The 15,264-nt window shown below is 39.5% G+C and overlaps 1 protein-coding gene across 9 annotated transcripts; it reads right to left on the bottom strand.

Moving 5' to 3' along the window:
• Positions 1-90: 90 nt before the first annotated feature.
• On the bottom strand, positions 91-15,072 carry LOC146670103 (alpha-1,3-galactosyltransferase 2-like). 9 transcript variants are annotated; one of them, XM_085406813.1, is made up of 7 exons: positions 14,889-15,072; positions 14,628-14,723; positions 10,525-10,573; positions 10,302-10,391; positions 8,947-9,042; positions 2,234-2,371; positions 92-2,090 (listed from the first exon to the last, which is right to left on the bottom strand). In XM_085406813.1, exons 3-7 carry the CDS (start codon positions 10,527-10,529, stop codon positions 1,406-1,408), a joined length of 1,014 nt encoding a protein of 337 aa, XP_085262939.1. In that variant the 5' UTR covers positions 10,530-10,573; positions 14,628-14,723; positions 14,889-15,072; the 3' UTR covers positions 92-1,405. The 9 variants fall into 9 exon arrangements, with proteins under 9 accessions (XP_085262946.1, XP_085262947.1, XP_085262944.1 ...); XM_085406820.1 differs by lacking the exon at positions 14,889-15,072 and having other exon boundaries at positions 91-2,090; positions 8,947-9,031; positions 10,508-10,573; positions 14,628-14,868; XM_085406821.1 differs by lacking the exon at positions 14,889-15,072 and having other exon boundaries at positions 91-2,090; positions 8,947-9,031; positions 14,628-14,868.
• Between the last annotated feature and the right edge of the window lie 192 nt (positions 15,073-15,264).

The following is a 15,264-nucleotide window of genomic DNA, read 5'->3' as shown; positions in this document are numbered from 1 at the left end:
TCATGCTCAAGCCAACTGCCATTATCTCTTATAAGTGCTATCAATCCTAAATGATGATATGGTTCCTGCTATTAAACGGGAAAAAAAAAAATTCCAGTTCACTAGAATTAAAATGAATGTATCTAACATAATTACTGCACAGTTTAAAGATTTTAGGGACTGGTGATCAGATAAACAGCATCAGACAAAACAGGAGCATATCAAATGCTCTAAATTTCTGGGGGGGGGGGTTTGTGCTACACAAAACCAGTTCCACTTTTGCATTGTGCAAGAATAACGGCCCAATTGAGGTCAGATTACAGCAGGATACCAGTTTAACCTGAAGCCAAGTAACAGAAATTTCCGTGAACCACATTACGTGGCTTTTCAGTGGAAATATTTCTTGTTTTCAACAAAAACCTTTTCCTCACATGCTACTTCACTTGAAAAACATCTTAGACCCAACATTGCAGTTTTTGTACATAATATATTTCTCCTCAAAAAAGTCCTACAAACATTTTATTTTGACATCTTCTAAACGTGTCTCAAACTGTCAAAACAGCTCTTTAACATCCTTACATCTACCACAAAGGTTTTCATCGGAGAATTCAGTAGTGCCCTACAGATGTAATTTTATTCATATCAGTACAAAATAACTTGCAGCTGTACTCACCAACATTTGTTATACCCCAACAATATAAATATAGAAAACAGTTCCGTCATTTTTCAACATAACACCAAGTAATAGCACACTTGTAAAAACAGCACGAACTGACAATAAACCCTAAACCTTTGGTTCAAAGTTCCTGTGTTATAAATGATGTTTAAAAATTATGACTGTAATATTCAGAACACAGGCTTATACCCAGGTTTTCATCAAGGAAGAATAATGAGCTGGAATGCAAAATAACTTTATATGAAATTCAAATACAGGGTTTATTTTTTAACAGATCAGCCGCCCGTGCTTAATACTTGAAAACCAGAAATGTATTTTACCACATACTGTGATTATGACATCAGTACAAAAAAAAAAAAAAGTGAAGCTGAAGAAATGGGATGAAGACTAGCTAAAATTGTATATTATATGTGGTTTGCTTTGCTCGTTTGACCTTTTATCAGCACTGTTTTTTTTAAACAAAGACAATGTTGCAATCACTGATAAGAAAGCAAATCTGGCATTTGCATAGACATTTATCTGACGTCTTGTAAGCAAACTTGTGCATTTTGGAGTTGAGTGTAAATGAACTCAAGGAAGCATGAGTAACTAGGAAAATGTTCCTTTGCCATATTGTTTTCATACCATTATTTGAAATGGTTGCCAACTTTTGCATATTTTGTGAGTATGGAGAAAAATGTGTTTTCATATAGTTTTCATGCTATTAGAGTTGCTGAATTTGCATGGTTTTGTGTGTAATTCCAAGAAATACTAAGGTGTGCGCAGTTTATCATATTGTTTTGGTGCCCATAGCAGTCGAGTGACTTGAATGTCACTCCTGTAACCGATGTGGGTATCCCAGCAGTACTCTGGAGAAAGCACCCTGCTAGGTTTGTGCAGCCACAGGTATTTGTTTAGGTGACTTTCATCGTGCCACAAAGCCTCCACATTATTTTGTTTATCCTCCATGATGTTTTGGTAGCAGCCCTCAGCCAGAGATTTTACGCTTTTCCATGAGCCTCCAAAGACAGCAGCATGATAGTAGAAATCCCCGTTTTCCATGTAAGCCTTGGATTTCGGGTTTCGGTCATAAGTATAGAAAATCTTTGGAAGGTGGTAGTAGTAGGCGTGGAGCAGAGCCACAGAGTCTCCCAGAGCCTCTGAGCCAAATCTCCCAGTGAACACCTGATCTACATCGAAGCAGAAGACATGCGTGGAGTGGTGGCGAATATCAGACTCTATGACATCTGATATTGCCTTCATTCGCATCATCGAAATGTCCTGCCATCTTGAGTGCCGTTGCACTTTGATCATTTTCAAGGTTCGCTGAGGACCGAGATGGATGTGCAGGACCTTCTCTGGCATGTCGGTAAATACGTAGTAGGACACAGGCAAACCCACCATAAAGTGATGTTCTGAGGAGTTCAGAAAGGTCTCGAGGTATTCGTCCAAGTACCTTTGGTGATAGTGGAGAAAAAGAGTTCATGCTTTATTTCACAGTCTCAAACAGTTAGAAGAATAGAGCACAAATATACAGACTAAATGGCAATTAGAAGACCAGGATGTATTTTAAATAGTCATACTAATGTGAAAACAAACCTTCCCACAGCAAACACTGTTAGAGCAACAGAGGATCCTTCCTTCTTGTGGTTCTGGTCGTAAACTTTAGGGTCAAACATCCCCTCCCAGAGAATAGGAGCTTTCCAAGTTGTGCATGTTTGAACGTCAGTTCGAGACCTGAAGTGGAAAGAAATCGGTTAAACACATATTACACTTAAGTTACCACTTAAGTGTGGTGGTTTTATCAGTTTATTTAAAAAAATAAATAAAAATAGAGATGTGGTAAGGCCTACGAATGCCTTGTTTGTGATAATGATCAACTACAACTATTAGTTTCTCTTTGCCAGTGTAGAAATGACTGAACAGTCCTCAGAACGATGGTAAAAGAAGTCAGTGAAGATCAGATAGAACTGTAAATTTTCAAAACTGAAAATTCAAACAATTATACATAAGTATTATTTAGATGTTATGGCAGTAAGGACGGACCCGAACACATATTTCACTCTTCACACTTTTCTATATTTCGGTTGTCGTCTCTTACAACTCTCAGCTGCAGCTTTTCAGCTGCCAGCCACATAACACGTCCAACAACAACAACAACAACTCCTCAGGTCCCGGCACGTTTAATAGGGGAGGGTGATGAGCTGATCGAGCTCAGGTGTGTCCGCCTCCCCCCACAGCCGCGCCACAAACCACGCACCACCACAGATGTGTCACTAGTTCTGTAAGAAAACCAAATCATCCTCAGATGAGTGGAAACTGGTCATAATGTTCTTTTGGGCTCAAGCATGGCTGAACTGGAAACTGCTGGAACATCAACGGCACCGTTTACAGTGAATTGAGTTTTATATCATCATGGACTGAGAGGAGAATACTAAAATTGCCACCATCAAGCTCAGCTCAAATTTCCTGTCAAGCATAGTAGTGGTAGCATCATGCTTTGGGGCCATTTTGCTGCTAGTGGTATTTGGGTATTGTACAAATTAGATGGAGTCACAAAGAAGGAGGACTACTGAAATTAAATCAACAACTGTACAGTGACATTTGGACATAATAGGTGTTGATTTTGGAATAGATAAAGCAGGTTAACATTAAACTGTTTGCAATGTACTTCCCAAAGCCCCAACCTCAAACATATTAAATTTGTGTACTATGCTTAACAGCCAGATTTGTGTCAGGAAAATAACTAATTTAAATAAAATTACCAATTCTGCCAAGAAGAATGCTCAAATATCCAACCAGAATTACACCAGAAGTCTGCTAATGGGAATCAAAAGTGTCTTAGTGAGGTGCAGTTTGCTACGGGACATTTAACCCAGTGTTAGTGGGGGTGTATGCATACCTTTTACTAGTGTAGATTAGAGAAAATCCAAGTAATTTCAAACTAGTTCATCCAAGTCTTTTTTTAAGTCATTAAAGATGTGTGCTATACAATTATTCCACCCTGGAAAATCAGTTCAGTTCAAAACATTCTTAAAATCCCCATCACAATGGCAGTCCACGCCATCCATGCCACCAATTAATTCTTGGCTTTTGTGAGGGACATGAGTCTAAGACTTCTACGTCAAGCAAAATTTATACCATCTAAATGATGGCAAATATAATTTATGTTGTAAATTTATGTTGAATGTAGCACCTTGGTTCTGGAGGAACGTTGTGTCGCTTCACTGTGTACTAACTGTATATGGTTGAAGTGACAATAAAGCCAACTTGACTTGACTTGACTATATGAGTCCTATAGTGCCAAGAGGACGTCCTGGGCTTTCTAGTGATGCCAACTTTACATCCATTACGGCTTCCATATTTTATGGCAATAAGGAAGCTTAAGTGAGATTCCCAAAAATTTGTTTGATTCCCAAAAATTTGATTATGTTCATTAGGGGTGCAACGATATTCGTATCGATATTGAACCGTTCGATACAGTGCTTTCGGTTCGGTACGCATATGTATGAACAATACAACATTTGTAATTTATTTTATCAATTTTCCTTCTGACGATGCTGTCTGTGTTGAGCGCTCAGTGGATCTGCGCTGGACAGTGCAGCCTAGGCGGAGTAGTCTAACACAGATCCACTGAGCGCTCAACACAGACAGCATAGTCAGAAGGAAGAGCGCAGGGCACCTCCCCCACCCTCATTCAGATCTGGCGTTTGGAATTATTTTGGTTTTCATGTGACGTATGACCCTGAAGGTAAGCGAGTCATGGACTAAAGTAAAACAGTATGTTGGATGTGCCATGCAATGCTCAATTACATTGGTGTGAACTAGTGTGCTAGCGCAGTTAGCTCGTTAACGTGTTGGCCGTCTAGCCCCATGCACGGAGCGATCGGCGGTAGCTCGTTAACGGAGATTTGCCGTGTTGTGGCGTTAAGGTCATTTCAACGAGATTAACCTGAAAGCACTAGTGGGAACACAACGAATATGACTGCACATTTACGCCGACATCATCCTAGTGCAAAGACAAGTGGAAGCAGACAAAAAAAAGCAAGCATGCTACTAACTTTAGCCAAGTCATTTAGACAGCTGTTAGCACATGATTCTCCTTATGCTGCTGAGAATATAGCCCAGAAGAAGCGGATAGTATAGCTTTTATTTTGGAAAGAGCCATTTCTCTGTAATAAACTCTCTTTTCCAAAGATGAGTGATTCCTCAATCAGATACAGGGCTTGCAATATCGCTAGCCCGACGTCCTAGCGATTTTTTCAGTCGGGCTACCAAAATCTATCTCTTCCCTGAACGTCGGGCTATTGTAGAAAAATATATGTCAATGCTTTTGCATTCTTTCAGAAATGTAGCTGGGTAATTATGTCAGTGGCATCGGTGAGCCACTGTCAATATGTGACATATTGAAGTCGCGTTTGAATTTGCGCTTGTTTTTTTGCTTTCACTTTGCAATCGTGCGAACTGTGTATAGAGAGCGACAGCACTGATCTGTGAGTGATGATAATTTGTGCACCAATTCCTCTGACATCGTCTTATTAATCGTTAGCTTACTATGCAAACATGACAAGTGAAATCTCCCGCAGCAAGCTTAAACATGTGAGAGGTTGATCGCGCAGAGAATCGCTGAGCTTATGTGAGTGAGTGTGTAAAAGCATTTCAGTTCTGCTGAGCCAAATAAGACAGGTCAGGGTGAAGAAGTGACAGCCAAAGAAAAGCTTACCACAAAACGGAGAAGTTATGACAAATCAGACTATAAGGCAAAAAGAAAGTGCAGCTTTATGGTTTCATGGACAAAAGAATTTCTGTGGCTGCGATATGACGAGCTAAATAACCAGGGCTGCACATAAGTGGTCCGCAGGTGCGCATTCGCTGTCAAAATAAAAAACACGCACAAGGGTTAGGGTTAAATTTAAAAACTGTATTTTTGAGTTAAAATATATATTTATAATTTTAATAAATGACAAATTAAAAAGGCATGAACATTTTTTTGTATCGAAAAAATATCGAACCGTGACACCAAAGTATCGAACCGAACCGTGAATTTTGTGTATCGTTGCACCCCTAATGTTCATCTGGATGCAGCTTTTTCAGTGGGAGAAACATTTTGTCACTCATCCAAGTGACTTTAGTCTCAGCTGCAGGGTCACTTCAGGTTTCCCCAACCTTATAAAGAGTATATTTACATAATGATTGAAACTAGCACCACTGGTGAACAATGGGCCATGAGTAGGGATGGGTATCGTTTAGGTTTTATCCGATACCGGTGCCAAATCGGTACTTTTGAAACGGTGCCGGTGCTCAAACGGTGCTCAAACCGGTGCTTAAAGAATGGAGAACACAAAATTGGTCCAAAAACCTCTCATGTTCAGCTGTTTTTTGTAAAAAGATAACAATGTTAGCCTTTTCTGCAGCTATGGGGCATATATGGTATCACTCTTGGCTGGAAGCAGTGCTTAAACAATGGAAAAAACACAAACTTTGTCCTAAACCTCTCATGTTTAACTGTTTTCCACTTTTTCTTTGGTCATTTTAGCCTTTTTGGCCAGGGTGAAGGGAGTATCTGCCAAACAAGAGGACAGCCGCATGTAGCTATGATGATGTTTGCTAGTTCACCTTACATGCATTAATGTAATAACGTGGTTAGCCTACTTAACGTAAATTACACACGAACAACATTAAGCTACTCACGCAGAGAAGAACGGCTGCTGCTGCCATCATCATCCTCATCATTTCTGCTACACTGGCAGGGCTAGGGGCCAGGACTCTACTCTTCGGGTTTTTGGGGGATGTTGCATAACAGGCAACCCACCCGCAGTAGATGTGCTCGGTGTGAGGTCTCGCAGCAAGCTATCAAATACGGCGCATTTCTGGGCTTTTAAAAAAAACGCTATGCGTCGCCAGGTGTTTCATCGGATTCGAGGTGTTACCTCCTTTGACAGTATCACAGTATCAGCTTAAAGCACTTGTTGCAGGCTGCTGAGTTTGCATATTTTGCTGTGAAGTACAGCCATACTTTTGACCGCTTCGCCTTGGACATTTTTAATCTGTAGCTCTGCTCTAAAAGAACGTACGTACCTGGGCCCACCTACTATCCTCGGAAACGTAAAATGATTGGCTAGAAGTGTATCACATCTCAGGGAAAAAAAGCACCGAAATAAAGCACCGAAATGTGCGCTGCTTTTCGGTCTGGTTACTACCGTTTATGTCAGAACCGGTGCCATCATGGCACCGGACACCGGTACCCATCCCTAGCCGTGAGGTCAGTTTTATAGTCAATAATATGCAAATTATCATGCCCATTGATCAACAACCACTAATCAAAGACAATTGATTAATGACCTTTGGTCAATGGCCATGAGAAGCATTCACAGAGAGTTGGGGAACAGCTGCAATAACAAGCTGTAAGCTGGTGAAAGATGTAACCTTGATTCAGAGACGACCTTTTCCTTTTCACATAAATGGCCACATTGATGTTTCACTCAAACCAGCGTTTGCGGTACCCCAGCATTTATGGTACTCATGGCTATTAATCAATACCATTGATCAATGGTCATTAAAACGCCACGTCCAGATGAACAAGATCAAGTTTTGGGGATTTCTCTACCTGGATGATTGAGCAGTTATTCAATACATGTTCTTATGCTTAATTTGGTATAATTTCTGAAATGTAATTTCAAAATATAAATTGTATTCAGCATTCTTTGTAGGGGAGAGTAGGGCTTTTAAAAAAAAAAAAGCAGAGGTGAGACAAAGGATTTTACTTCAAATTGGATAGGGGGAATCAGATGTGTAGGTGTCAGGGGATGAGGTGGAGGAGTCCCAGTTATTAGAGCAGGAAGGTGAGAGCTCAGAGGACATACAAGAAGCCTGAGCAAAGGACAAAGTGACCACACTAGGGGTGGGTTTTTATAATCGATTTATCGATTAAAATCGATTCTGGCTTGGATAACGTAAAATCGATTCATTAAAATCCTGAATCGATTTTTTAATATTAATTTATTTTGCCCGAAATGCCACAATCTCAGGTGAAAGATCACAAAATTTCAACAACCACCAAACAGCTAAGACAGTAAATGAGAGCAGGTACACGGCTTCTGCACAAAGACGTAAACACACAGCGCGGACCCGCGGATCAGAATCAGTGAGATGTCACCTTTCTCAGCTGACGGTCGGGGCTGAAAGCCGACAGCTTGCTGATTCTGATCCGTGGGTCCGCGCTGTGTGTTTACGCCCTTTTTGCGCTGATCATATGGCTGTTAGTTTTATCTCTCTCCAAACAATATTGACCGAACCAGCAGCAAAAAAGATCCAAACTATGCTTCACATAAACATCGTCATGAATTCCCTCTGACTTTTGCTGACTTTTCAGGATAAAAATCACACTTCATGCACAGCTCTCTCTCTCTCTCTCTATCTTTTCCGCATTCCAGAGCACTCTGGCATTAACACCCACATCCTGGAAGCATGGGAGAGGTCATACCTTCTTTTATTGTTTTATGGTAGGATAAATGTATCTATATATGTTTTAGTCTAAGTGCCTGTTTTTTTGATGAACTGCTGGACTTCCAGACCAGCAGGTTTATAATAATAATAATAATAATAATAGATTGGATTTATATAGCGCTTTTCAAGGCACCCAAAGCGCTTTACAATGCCATTATTCATTCATTCTCACATTCACACACTGGTGGAGGCAAGCTACAGTTGTAGCCACAGCTGCCCTGGGGCAGACTGACAGAAGCGAGGCTGCCATATCGCGCCATCGGCCCCTCTGGCCAACACCAGTAGGCAGTAAGGTAAAGTGTCTTTCCCAAGAACACAACGACCAGGATAGAGAGCCCAGGGATCGAACCGGCGACCTTCCGGTTACAGATACGCTTCCCAACCTCCTGAGCCACGGTCGCCCATGGTCGTTAGGGAAGTCTTTATGGGGACACACACACACACACACACACACACGCACGCACGCACGTACGTACGTATTCTTTGTCCACATGTACACTTATATGAAACATCATATGTTAATGAACCTATGCATATTCATGTAACCAAAATAAAAGGAGTGCTATGGGGAACCTGGCTGAGAGTCTGACGGAGGTCAAGTGGGTGGAACGACACTTGGCTCCAGGCAGGTCTCCCTCATGCATGAGTAACACAAAGAACTTTGCCTACTTGTGTCTTGCTTTTTGCTGTGTAGTAAATTGTCTTGAATGTTCCAGCGAATAGGTTTATGCTACAAACCTATCAGTGTTTGAGACCAGAAACGGTAGCACCTTGGTTGCCAAAATGAAAAGTCTTGATGGTCTTACCAAAAGTCGAGGCTGACATCAACGCTGTTGTCCAAGGTTGACAGCTTTCCATTTTCCAGTGAGCACTTTTCCATGGGTATGAAACCTATCAAAATACTGATATCAAAAGCATTTTATAGTTTGTTTTCTTAAATGTCATCATCACAATGACAATATGTAATACTCTGTGGTGAGTTAAAGACTGTCAATCCGGTCGTTAAGTGATGACGTGACGAATCCTACTTCCGGGCCTAAAGTAGCTGCGTTTAATATGGCTTTTGTGTTGTTAACATGTTTAATGTTATGTATTTTCTTCTATTTGATCTCAAAAAGCTCCTAAACAGTCAGTGATCACTGTTGACCTCCCTCGGCTTTTATTACTGCTAATCATTTATTTAAGCTCAGTTTTTAAAACCTTACGATGTAACTACATCCCAGCCCATGCAGCAGTATATGAATGACTAACCTCGTATTGTGGATGGATTATCTCAGTTGTTCTCCTGGCTGAAGTTTGGTCCTTTTACAGCATCCTGTCATGCGATTACATTTGTTCCTGACCACCGAGAACACTCACGTTAACTTTTATCGAGTGGGAAAAAAGTTAGCTTGTTTATATTATGCTAACATAGTTGTGTCGCTAGCGGTCACGTAGCACATCATTATATACCAGCTAGCCAAACTTCAGTAACCCTACAAACGTCACTGCTGTTTAGTTTTTTGTCTTCATTTATGTTGGAAGTGATAACAGAGCTGTACGTTTTAATTTGTTTCCAAAACCCCGCAGTCAGGACATGCTATATTGTATTTAGATAGAAGCTAGCGAGCTAACTTCCTGCTAACTTCTAAATGTCATAAATTCCGTTTTCATGGATGCCTGGATGTTAAACTCAATTGTTACACCTGGTAGAGCAGAACGCTGATCATTTTATTAAAGATAAAAGACTTTAGACAGTTTTTCAACTCTCAGTAATGCCATAGTGATCGTTTGATATATGGACCTGCAGCGGAGTTTAGGCCCAGACACGGCTAGTGACGTCAGACTTAACGACCCGATAGTACGCACCTTGTTTACTAATGTAATCTAGTCTATATTTAGAAAGAAACATGATTAAGGTTGTTTTATTTAAAGGAACATTTTGGATTATGTTTAGTGGTAATATGTATAATGATATCTCTGTCATTTACCTTACAACAGTGATTCAAACAGAGTGGACACAAGAAAAGCCAGTCACATATTTCAAAAACAACAAAATCTACATCTCCAAAACGATCCCTGTTGGATCCATGTAGTTGTGTTGCAGGAATGCCATTTCAGGGATGTCGAATTAAACTGGCAGCTGAGGGTTTTTTTGTGTTTTTTGTTTAAAGATACTCACTGCATGGATGGACGTGTGAAGTAGAGAGCACAGAGTGCAGCCGGAACCCAGAGCAAACATTTCAGCGTGCACTTTATCTTCTGGAAGCATCTGCAGGTGAAAGGTTCAAAATTAACCATAAATACTGAGACTGAATTTCAATTTTAATTTCAGTAACTGGGCAGAAGAAGTGTTACTGAACAGGCAAAGATGACATAAACACTAACCAGGGTGTTTTTAATACCTCATAGTTCACAGTGCTTCAACTTCACCAGACAACACTGAGAAATAATCTGAGAAAAGACAAAAAGGCATGGGTTTGGCTGAATTGGCAACTCTGACATTATTCTTAAGCTTTGCTATAACTGTTACCTGTAGAACAGCATCAGAAACCAATCTTTTTTTTTAAAAACAAAAAAACATTTTACATATTTTACATACATATTTTCAGAAGCTTGTATTTAATCTCTATAAGAAACAATCATATTAAGCAGAATGCAAATTACACATTTATTGAGAAAATTACGTGTTTTTATTGGAAATGAAGGGAGGAAAATATATGGTTCTCCAAAAGAGAAAAATAAACCAAAACTCCATATTACGGAGTTGACAAGGTGCTGAGGGTGGTGACAATAACAAGATATTATTTCTTTCAAAATGACCATTAAACCTTAGCAACCTTTGTAATATCACAAAACACATCATAACAATTCTGTTTTTGCACATGTCAAGTTCTACATCTTAATAGTTTACCAGCAAGAAGCCGCCTACTACTCCTTGATTCCTAAAGTACTCTGGTTGTGTGTTTAGACCCTGCTGTACTTTCTCTCCTTTTGTCTCTCTGTGCTTTCTTCCAAAAACTTCTCTGCTGCCTTTTTTCTCTTTCTTTCAGAATCACTGATGTTCTTTATTTTTCTCTTTTTCACTCTATTTCTCCATCTTTGCCTTTCCTTTATGAGAAACTCTTTCTTCAACTCGGGCTGGCTGCTAATTTTTTCTCTCTATATAGTGATGTGCTACATGATTGCTAGCGACACAGCTATGTTAGCATAATATAAACACAGTGAAGCTGGAGGATGAATGCTAACTTTTTTCCACTTGATAAAAGTTAACGTGATGGTTCCCGATGGCTAGGCTGACAGTGATCACTGACTGTTTTTAGGGGCTTGTTCAGATGTAATAGAACAAGATAAAAAGCATTAAAACATTTTAACAGCACAACAGGCTTAATAAACACAGAGTAGTTTAGGCCCGGAAGCAGGATTCATACATCATCACTTAAAGAACAGCTCTCAGGGTACAGCTAGCTCAGTAGATGCCACATGATCAGAAGGTTGGGCGTACAAATCCAACGAACAGCGGCTATCCTGGATTTGTAGCTGCCCACTGCATCACTGAGTGAATGGGTTAAATGCAGAAGACTAAGCATTTTCCTACAGGATTAATGATGTACACATAAACAATGAGATTCAAGATAAGACAAATTTGATAATATTTGACACCAGGGCCGTGCAGAGAGGTTTAAAGGGGCGGGTGCTCAAAGTTAAAAAGGGGCACATTGAACCAGGCTGAATAACAACAACACACATTCATCAAGAATCTAATATGGGAAGGGCAGGGCTGTGTTGATCTGAGACTGTAGACATTAAAAAGTCCATAGGAGAGATGGTAGCTGATTAAACAAGTGTCATGAGATAATAACAAAATGCAAAGATTGGTGACAGCACTTGGAACCATAAGGCAACAAAAACTGTGAGAAATAATTTAGGCTCTGCCTGTGAATCACTCTTTGCTTCTCTTCTTCCTTCCATCCCATCATTTCATATATCACTCTCCACTTGCTGTCTGAGAACAAGGCACAACTTGCTATTGCAATAAACTATAATCTAATTATCCACACCTAACAACTCCAGCACTTAATCTGTAATAAAATGATGACAGAAAAATGTTATAGCACTGCCTTTAGTAGCCTCATACAGCTCCTACTGTTTCCTCCTCATGTCCTTACCAGGCACGTCTGGACGATGTTATATCATGAGTAATAATTTAAAAAAAATCCATTTACATAAAACACACACATGCGCACACACAGTGACATTTTAGACCTTCTTCAGAATACTGTATATACTATGGGCACCATGGTGTTGACACACTATGGTTGTGACACAGAGTTTTATCAGAAAGGTGTGCAATAAATGAAATTAAAAAAAAAAAAATATCACAGCAGTGACCTCATGGCATGTGTATCAAACAGGAAGTGGTAAAGGGGTCCTCAGAGTGTAAGCTACCCATAATAATTCCTGATTCTTTTGTACTTTTAAAAAAATCTGATGGTGTTGACAAAAACTCTGGACACCATTTTAATCACTTAGAAAATATGTAAAAATACATTTTCAATTGCATATTTTGATATTATATAAGGTATTGACTTAAATACTTAGTGACGAGAGCCATGATGTTTAATCTTACATTACTTTTAATTTTTTTTCTGTATTTTAATATTATCACAACTGCTTCTGGACAATGGATTTTTAGGGTGCTGGTAATGTATTGTACCATTTAAAATAAATAAATATGTATAATAAAATGCAAAATCATACTTTTGTTGTATACAAATTGCCTTGGTTTGTCTTTTTGGCATCGTGGCTACATTTCTGTAGAAGTGTATTGGGGTTGCAATTAGTAGTAGTGCATAGCGTTTCATGATCGTGCTCTAAAGTAGCTTGTTTATCCCAAATTTCTTGTGCAGCCTGTAAAGGTGGCCCAGTCTGTAGGTTTAGCAGTCCAATGGAGTTGATTCATGTAGTTTGTTCAGTTCTTGTGCTGCGGCCGGTGAGATGTTACGCATTCTTTAAAGATTCCTTTGAACGTGTTGTTTTCTCTCATAAATAATATAAAACAAAAAAGCAAGCAAGGTCTGTAATGTCATTGCAGGATTTCTATTTTTACATTTTTCATTAAACAAACCAAAACGTATTTTGAACTCATTCTGATGTCGGCATTTACTCTGGCGAACGTGCAAGAAGAGGCAATATTACGTCCAACTGGGAAATGAAGAGACCTAAAACGACCTAAAAACCCCTATATTTATCTTCAGTTTAAGTAAAGAAGAAGAGGAAAAACTTCCTATAAGGAACCGAGATGAAAAAAATAACCTACCTGTGAGTCGCCGACCCCCTTAAGGAAAATTTTAAAAACCAAACAGGCTACCACTTCAGGAGGAAGATTCGTTGTCGCGTTGTGGCTCACAGAAGAGCCTCCGTGCTCACAGATAAAATTGGCTCAGGACGGGGCTCAGTTTAAAGCAAAAGCAACGTATATATCCGCTTTCCTTTACACTATTCGCTCCAATAGAAAGCTTAAGCGTTAAAACGGCCGTGAAGTCTTCTGCGAATCTCCCGATATTTAAAAATATAAACTATATATGAAATTAGTTGTAATTCGGCTTAAAACTGCGTAATTTTAGAAACAGGTGGGAAGTGCACAAATATAGAATTTATGAATACGAATAAATACGTAAATTATTGAAACAGCAGCCATGCAGAAGTCTGAGTAAGTCGATATCTTAAGATATCTGCACATTACACAGGGGAAAGTGCTATATAAATAAAGCGGTCTTGCTTTGTTTTAGCTAAAACGAAATTTTGAACTAAGGATGGCAACTTCTTCCGTGGTGGAAACAAACATCCATGCTTTTAAAGCTCTCTGTAGATGCACGAAGAGAGAAATGCTCACACATTTCGTTTCTTCAGAATCATAAATATTTTTGACACACCTGTACTAGGTTCCTTGGCTCAGTTTTATTTTCTTCCATCTTGTACAAATATCCACAGTTGTGTCCCCACGTGGCCCATTAGTTGATGTAATCACGCCTTTCGTCTTCTGTCTGCTTTTGGGCAAAAATACCTCCTCGGAATATTCAGTGTCGCCTGTGACACTCAATCATTTCCTTTATCATAGAAGTGCGAACAACTAAAGACGAGCCACTGCGCGCAGCCATTACGCACTGCTGTGTGGCTCATGTTACCTGTTATCTTTAATTCAACAGAAGGTGATGTAGGTTACAACACGATCTTACCGCTATTAGCAATATTAAAGACGTAAAAGGTGTTATTCAGAGGGCAACCTAGCGTGAAAAACAATTTTCTCACGATATTAAATTACATTTTTCGGTTTTCTTGCTTGTCTTTGCGCGTTGGGTTTTCTCTCTAGCTCACAGATCTCATCCTCTCTGACAGGTCAAATAAAGTAACAGCCGCCATAAACATTCAGGGATTTATGTTATTATATTGCAATTCTGAAACAAATGAACCAATATTCAAATAAAGATTGGAGAACAGTGATTACCTGTAGTTTTAGAGATGGCAGGAAATCGCAGTCTGTCTCACTAACGGGTTACAACAAGTGACAGGAGTGCCATAAAATGCCTTTGTGTTTCCGTGTCTGTAGTTCATGAAGAAAAAAGCCTAAATTAAGAATACCGCAAAGATGAGCCGTCGTTTTAGATCATGCTGTATTATCTCCAAGATCTGGAGATGAAGCTTAAACTAAAACTTAAAACAATGGTCCACATACTGATCACAAACACATTTTCAGTAGATTACTCACAGAATAAATGCACTTGTGTAAATCATGCGCATTGTTCAGTGAGACAGAATAGCGAGGTCATAGGTCCTCCTCTCCAATATGGCAGAAGCGAGGCAAAGAGAAACTTCACCAGTCATCATTTCCTTGTTTTGCAGGAACATTTAATCAAACTCTGGGTCGGTTACACCTGTCTTCGGCAAGTTACTCTGTGATGCATCCATTGGTGTGTGTGAATGTTAGCTATAAAGAGGGGAAGAGGGGCGGTGTTGGTGTGAATGGATGATCATGAGCATAGTGTAAAGGCATTGAGTGCTGAGATAGAGCAGAAAAGTGCTAAATGAGAACCATTCTACAAATTTTATTTATTTATTTTTTACCATAGATAGAAATCTGCTTG

The sequence above is a fragment of the Rhamphochromis longiceps genome, linkage group LG5, assembly GCF_057381845.1.
Source record: "Rhamphochromis longiceps isolate RC_006_pf linkage group LG5, R_longiceps_female_GT1.1, whole genome shotgun sequence".
Lineage (NCBI taxonomy): Eukaryota > Metazoa > Chordata > Actinopteri > Cichliformes > Cichlidae > Rhamphochromis > Rhamphochromis longiceps.
Note: the sequence above shows the minus strand (reverse complement) of the source record. Positions and strands in the feature narration are given on the sequence as shown.